Source organism: Buteo buteo, chromosome 24, assembly GCF_964188355.1.
Source record: "Buteo buteo chromosome 24, bButBut1.hap1.1, whole genome shotgun sequence".
In the NCBI taxonomy this organism is placed as follows: Eukaryota; Metazoa; Chordata; class Aves; order Accipitriformes; family Accipitridae; genus Buteo; species Buteo buteo.
This window is the reverse complement of record NC_134194.1, coordinates 20,630,587-20,637,957: the sequence shown is the minus strand read 5'-3', so window position 1 is coordinate 20,637,957 and position 7,371 is coordinate 20,630,587. Positions and strand designations below refer to the sequence as shown.

At 63.3% G+C, this 7,371-nt stretch overlaps 1 protein-coding gene across 1 annotated transcript in view; it reads left to right on the top strand.

The window, feature by feature from the left end:
* The first annotated feature begins 1,608 nt into the window (after positions 1-1,608).
* Positions 1,609-7,371, top strand: part of PCDH1 (protocadherin 1) — a 52,400-nt gene continuing 46,637 nt past the window's right edge. The window contains exon 1 of the mRNA XM_075056729.1: positions 1,609-2,066. Within this exon, the coding sequence (XP_074912830.1) occupies positions 2,003-2,066 (64 nt within the window). The 5' untranslated portion in view covers positions 1,609-2,002. The remainder of the gene's footprint in view (positions 2,067-7,371) is intronic.

Sequence of the window (7,371 nt, the reverse complement as noted above, 5' to 3'; positions counted from 1 at the left end):
GGTCACTTCCTCAGTTATTCCCTTTGCTACAGCTCTCCAGCCCTCCCAGGAGGGCTGCCAGTGACTGATAAATTAAATCTCACACTGTCTCCAGAGAGTTTAATTCCCTCTCTCTGTCCAGATCCCCACTCACGCTGTGTCAGCAGGGTAAACCCTGACAAACCCCACAGCTCCTTTCCCTGCCCTTCCACGGTGGGCTTTGACCTTCCCTGGCTTTTCACTTCACATCTTCCGCTAAATTGGCTTCATGACAATTGACACCCAGAAGAAAAAAACAACACACAGACGCGAAGAAGCCGACATCCCTGTAGGAGCAGAGATGGCCCTGCTACAGGGAAGTCTCGGAGGACAGCAGGGTTTTCCACCCAGAGGGGATGACTCTCCAGCTCCTTTCTCCTGCCCAGCAGGAAGAAGCCCTGCCAGGGGCTGAGCTTCCATCTTGGGGGGGGGGAAAGTGGGGTGATTTGGGCTGAGCCAGAGCCAGGGCTCCTCCGAGCCGGCCGGCGCAGCCTCTAGATGGTGCAGTCATCGCAGCCGAGCTGAGCATGTGTGCAGCGAAGAGAGCTGCGCAACAGGTTGGCGTAGCTCAGCGGAGAGAGCGAGGCTCCCATCCTCACGCTGCGGAGAAGCAGAAAGCGACTTTCCAGCATCCTGGCGAGAAATCTGCACTGCAACCGGCTGAGAAGGCGGGTGCTGCTTGGTGAGGGACCCTGCAGCCCCGTGGGGTGCCTGGCCCTAGCAGGGTGCCGAGAGCCACCCCAGCATCTCCATCTGAGAGAGCTGAGGCCTTTGGGAGGGCCAGGCGGCAGGTCCAGCCCGCTGGCAGGGAGCACTGGCTCTCCTCGCAGGAACACAGAGGCCAGTGTAGGCATCGAGGGAAGGGGCACCCCTGGAGCACGCTGTCCCCAGGCCCCCTGGGACTTGCACTCACCCATCTGGGGTCCCACGGGGGCTCAGCAGGCGAGTGAGGACCCAGCTGAGGTAGCGCAGCTTGTGAAGACGTTGCGAGGGCAGCCAGGAGCATGCAGGTGCTTTTGGGAGCTCGCAGGTGCTCTCTGCTCCCGAGTCCCGACACCCTGCAATGAAAGCATGATTCACCCAGGTGTGACGGGAGGGGACAGTTGCTTTTCCAGGGCCCAGTGCGTCACCCGGGCAGGGCTGCAGGAGCCACTGCTTGCAGCCTGCCAGGAGCCCTGCTCATTTGGGGGGATCCGAGGAGGGGTGGGCACAGCCCCCCGGTGGGCTCCTTCCCGCGGAGGGGCCGTCCCCTTAGCACAGCGGGGGGCACTGCCGGCCGAGCCCCCTTCCCCCGTGCAGCGGGGCTGTGAAGCGCCGGGCGTAAAAATAAATGAACAAAAATGAATAAACAAGAGCCCTGGGAGGGGAGCGAAAGGGGAGACCCGTCCCACGCGTGAGCGAAGGGGTCTCCGGGGGTGAGGGGGTCCCGGGTGGGAGGGATGTGGGGGAACCCCCCCCCCCTTCTCCACCGGCCCGGGGGCTTGGCGCCGTGCCCGCCGCCCGGAGCCGGGAGGTCCGTGGCGCGATGGGCGGACGGCTCTGCCCGACAGCCGATACCCGCTCGTCCCGGCCCGGCTGGGCTGGGGATCTGATAAGGAGCCGGAGCTCCACCTCCCCGTGGTGGCGGCGAGAGGCGGAGGCAGCGGGGAAGGAGGTGGAGGGGGGGGGGAAGGGGCCGTGCCTGCGCTGCGCTTCCCTTGCACATCCTCACACACACCGAGGGACGGAGGCGGGCACGGACGGAGCTGCCCACCGGGGCTGCCGCCAGCCCTGCCGCCGCCGCTCCGCCGGAGGAGCCGCAGCCCCGGCCCGGGGGAGGGGGGCGGTTCCCACGGGACGTTTTTTTTTTTTTTCGCCCCCCCCTCCCCTTTTTTTCTTTTTCTTTTTTTTTTTTTTTTTTTTTAAATTTGGTTTTCATCCGTGGATAACGATCGAGAGGAGCCGGGGGGGGTGGGGGGAGCCCGGTCCCGGCGGGGAGGAGGCGATGCAGACGCCGCTGGATCAGCGCGCAAAGGGCCGGCACGGAGCGCAGCGCCGTCCGCATCCAAGTAAGAGCTGCGGCAGGACCGGGAGTCCCCGCCCGCGGCCGCGGAGAGCTGCGGAACGGTGCGGAGCGGTGCGGGATGCCCCGGGGCGGGAGCCCGCCGCTGTGCGGGAGGGTGAACCCGGGGCCGGGCGGCGGCGGGAGAGGCGCTGGCGAGCATCCCGCTCCCCCTCCGCGCCTCTCCGCGCCTCTCCGCGCCTCCTCTCCGCGCCGGGTTGCGCGGGCGGCGGCGGCGGCGGGGCGCAGGGCTGGGCGGGCGGCTCCCGGTTACCGGTATCGCCCGGCGCTGCCACTTGTTGTGCGGCGGGGAGCGGGGCCAGCCCGGATCCGGGCAGCGTGGGTTGGCGTGGGGTGGCAGTGGGTGCGCGGCTGTGTCGGGGTGAGTGCGTGTGGGTTGGTTTTTGTGGGTTGTTTTGGTTTTTTTGTTTTTTTGTTTTTTTGGTTTTTTTTGTGTCGGGGGTGGCTCTGGGTGTGCGTCCCCCTTGCACCCCTGGGTGTGTGCGCCCGGGGTGTGAGCGCGGCTCGGGGTGCGCTGGTGCGTGGGAGCGAGAGAAGTTGCCGGTGGGAGCCGGCTGGGAGCCGGGGCGAGCGCTGGGTGGTGGGAGCGGGGCTGTGCGTGTGTGTGCGTGTGCGTGTGCGAGAGGAGCGGGCTGAAGGAGTCTGGCAGGTTTGCACGCCTGTGTCCGTGGCGGGGTGTCTCTGCGTATGTGTGCGTGTACCGATGGGGTGTGGGTTACAGGAGTGGTGTGCGTGTCGAGGAGCGGGCTGCGTTTGTGTGCCGGGAGCGGGGGTGTGTGTTGGGGTGTTGGGGGGTGTGTGTGTGTCTGTGTGTGTGTTACAGGAGCGGGGTGTGCGTGTGCGTGAGTGTGTCAGCGGGGTGTGCGTGCCCGCGCCCTAGAAACCCCCCGTTTCCCTGCCTGTGCGCCAGGCTGAGCGTGAAGCCGGTGCCGGGAGAGCGGCTCCCGTGTGTTTTCCGCGGGTGTGTGTGTGCGGGGCTGGCGGGAGGCGCCCCGTTCATCCCCCCCCCGGGGCTCGCCGGGGAGCGGCGGAGCGGAGCGCTCCGTGCCCGGAGCCTCAGCCCGGGCAGCCCCGCCGGGGGCCGGGGAGCCTCGGCCGCAGCGGCCGGGGAGCGGAGCCCGGCCTCCATCCTCCCTCCCAGCCGGCGGGGGCGGCTGGGAGCCGGGAGCCGCGGCTCTCCCCGGCACCCTGCGAGGTAGGGGGTTCCCTATCCGCCCCCTCCCCAAGACCCCCCCCAGCCCCTCCGGGCTGCAGTCCCGGAGGAGAGCCGCTCCCGCTGCCGCCGGCTCCCTGCGGCCCTGCCGGGGTGGGGTGTTTCAGGCCCGCCACGTTTTTTGCCTTCCCCCAGGACCTCCCTCCAGGCCGGGATGGAGGGTGGGATGGTGGCAGGAGAGGACAGGAGCCCGCAGGACCCCGGAGGGGCTGTGGGGGACCCCCGAGGTGGGAGAATGGGGGCTGCCGCCCTAGGGAGGCTCTGACAGGTCTCTGCCTCGCTGGCTGCCGGAGTTGGGAGGGATGTGGAGAAGGAGGCAGAAGGAGGGAGGGCCCCAGGCTTTGCCCTCTTTTCATCACTGTGCAGCTCGTAAGAGATGATTTTGGGGTAAAGCTGTTCACAAGCAAGTGGGGTTCCTCGTTACGGGGTGCTCTGGCTTCGGGGTGCTTGGGCCCAGCCTGCATAAATGCTGAGCAGCTGCAGTGGCAGCCGGAGCCGAAGGAAACCATGGGACGTGCCACAAAATGCCCAGGATTCACGCCATCCGTGCCTTCAATGTAGGACTGAACACCAGTGGCTGTTTTTTGGACAATATGGTCCTTGATCTCAGGCCCTCGCGTGGAGTGGAGCCCGTGGAGCCGTGATTAGCATTTGCTGCTTGCTCGGATGTTGCTCTAGCTCCAAGCACCAGAGTAGAGCTTTGGGGGGGTGGGGGGGTGGGATTAGTATTTGTGTGCTCAGTGCAGGGTTTGGATAGACTTGTAAGCATGGCTCCCAGCCACGCAATCAGCCGTTGGGAGCAATAAGAGGGTGGACTTTGGTGCCCGTTCCCGGAGCAGTGCTGCCTTCCGTGGAACGGGGCCAAGGGGCTGTGGGAATCACAGGGAGCACAGGCTTGTTCAAGCAGTTGCTTAAATTCTCGGTGCTTTATAACCTCTCTGTCATTAGGGCTTGTTTTTTTTTGGGGGGGGGTGTGTGGCTGAATTCTGTAGGATTTTGCATGCCACTGTCCTCTGAGAGCTTCCCAGTCATGCATTAAGCAGCGTGACTAACGCCTCTCTCATGTGGTTCAGTCTCTCACACTCTCCCCGTAGGGAGAATTGTGTGTGCGCGGAGGAATAGTTGTTTTGGGAGGGGTTTTTATTTTTAAGTGCTCTGTGCTCTGCCAGCAGGTCGGAAAAAGGTGCCTGGCACCTGAGAAGAAAGTGTGGGATGGTCTTTAGATCCCATGGGAAAATAGCCCGATGTCTTGGACTGGCCCCTGGGAAGCCTCTGTCTCCTGCACAGACGTGCTTTTCCCCAGTGGTGGAGGCTTCCTCCTCCTCCTCCTCACACCCAGCTCTGGGCTCTCACGTCTGTGCTGTGTCATTCGCACCCCTAGGCGCCAAGCAGGATTCCTTACCCTGGCAAACCCGGGGCCCCTCACGCCTGCTGGCAAGTCCCCTGTGGGACGATGGTCCCACTGGGGTTCCCAGCCCCTCTCTTCCTCCAGCCTCCCTGTTTTGGAGGTTTCCTTCACCTGCAGGAATTGGGCTTGGGTTTAGGCTCCAGCTCCTTTTTTGGAGCAGAAAGCATGGGTGTTTGGCACCTTTGGGTGACTCCCTTCCTCCTCCAGGCTGGCACAGGGCTCCTGGCATTTCCAGCTCCTGGGGTCCTCCCTCCCAGTTTAGTCAGGGCCATGTGAGGCATCGCACTGCTTTGGGACTTTCACCTTTACCTGCGATCTTTCACGTCACACCAAGGCTTAGTCAGGACGGCGCTACATCATCAGCAGTCACAGCCCAGCCTAGTGCAAACAGGCTTGTGCAAACAGTCCGGCAGCGGGCGTGGGTGCCTCTCCCAGCTGGGGCATCCTCCAGGAGCCCCTTCCCAGCGGCCGGGGCTGCCCGTTTTTCCCTTCTCGCTGTCCTTGCCGCACAGCCATTTCCAAAGGGAGCGCGGGGCAATGGGGTGATGAAGCTCAGTGTGGGTTTGGACACCTCATGAAGGCAGGTGGACGTGGGGGGGTTGGGGTCTGGTGTGAGAGCACACGCATGCTGCGGGCAGACACGCGTGTGACCCAGTCGGAGTGCGCACACACACACGGTGCAAGTACCCCCGCACGGGGTGACATCACACAAATGCACACCCGGTGGCAAGAGGGGCATGCGTACATGGTCCCCCCGCGCAGGCACACACGTTGCTCAGTGCACACATGCACTCAGTGCAGGGTTGCAAACTCCTGTCTGGTGCACAGGCTCTCCCAGTGCAGGCATGGATGTGCTCCTCGCAGTGCGTGTACACGTGTGGCACGCCTGCACACCCGGCTAGTGCACATGTGTGCACATGTCCACTTTTTCCTACAGGCACATAGTCGTGCTCCAGGCAGGTGCACATACACCCAAATGCTCATACGACACACACGGATACATGCACACTGAGTGCAGACACATGCGTGTGTGTGTACATGCATCGCTGGGTTTTGCCTGTATTGATGCAGAGGTGCATTGTGTTTCTGCTCAGCTTCTTACCTCCTCCATCCTCAGCCCTGTGCATGCCTTTTCCCTTCCTCCTGGGGACATACATCTCAGAGGTATCTGCACACAGTGCCGGTCTGGACAGTTACGCATGCCCTCAGCAAGGTTGGAAATACCTCTTCTCTGCATGAAGGATGCTTGCAGGACAAGGGATCAGAGTCAAGCTAGGCTTCAGGACCATAGTTTCGTCTTTAGAAATAGAGATGTATTTTCACCTGCGGAGGGAGAGCTCTTCTCTTCCGTGCCACCAATGAGGCACTTGTCTGTGGGGAAGCGGAGGGGTGGAGGCACTGGGAACTGCTGGCTTGCGGGAAGTACCAGGGTGGACAGTGCTGGATGCTGCTCCACTTGTTGAGGGTCTGTATGATGCCAGGCTGACCAGGAATTAAGCACTTGCTATGTGGCACCGTGGAGGGGAGATGGTGGAGGAGCGCTCACCCATCCCACAGGCTGGGTGCAGAGTATGGAGAGAGCGAGTGATGGGAGTGGCGAGAGGGTTGCTGCTGTGGGGCCATGGCAGATGCTTGTGGCTGTTGATTTTAGGGCATCTGACCACTGAGCTTTCTGGGTGCCCGTGAGCTGGGCTGCACCCCTTCATGCTTACGGCTCGGCAGAAGCTGTGTGGGTGCGCCTGGACCCTGGAGGAGGAAGGTGTGTTCCCAGAACGGAAAGCGGGGGACGGGAAAGCTGGTGGCTAAACACAGCAGCAGGCAGGGGCTTGGTGACGGGGCATGTGGCTTGGCGTAGAAGGGGACAGTCTCTGTGGGGCTGGCAGTGCGCCTGGCACTGCCTCTGCAGCGTGTGCATACTGGGGGGGAGGTTTCCAGTGGCTGGGTGCCTGCGGTGCAGCGTGTGCAGTGTGTGTCTCTGCAATGCGGGGGGGGGCAGTACTTCTGTCACTGCCTCTGCAGCGGGTGGGGTGGACACTGGCACTGGCAGGGTCCTGCCTGCGGGGCAGGGTGGGCACCCAGTGTGTGCATGCAGTGTCCCAGTCTGGGAGTGGGAGGGAATGGGAAGAAACAGTGTGTCTGCAGTGAGTGAAGGGAACAGTATTTGCTGGCGCGGGGTGTGGGGTTGCCTAGTGACTGTGCAGCAGAGGGGAGATGCTGTGCCTACCGTTGCAGTGTGCTGGGGCTGTGCAGTGCCGCTGCTCCGCGGGGAGGCACAGGCTCTGCCCTGTGGGGTATGTCTGCACTGCAGTGCAGGGTGGGCAGTGAGTCACTCTAACACAAGGGTGGGGAATGGCTCTCTTTCTGCGAGGGGCACAGGCGGATGGCAGTGCCTCGCATGCAGTGCAGGATGGATGATGCTCGGGGCTCCTGCATCCCTGCAGTGCTGGATGGGTGGTGCCTTCGTATCTCGCAGCGCCAGGCTGGCAGTGCTGCTGTGTCGGCAGTGCAGGGAGGGCAGTGCTGCTCTGTCCCCGCCGTGGCAGTGCCCTGTGCCCCTGCAGTGCTGGGTGGGTGGCAGCCCTGCATCCCTGCAGGGCAGGCAGAGCCCCTGCCCTGCTTTTGGTGCTCCTGTTTCTGCAGGGCTGGCAGATTCGTGCAGTGCCTCTGTGT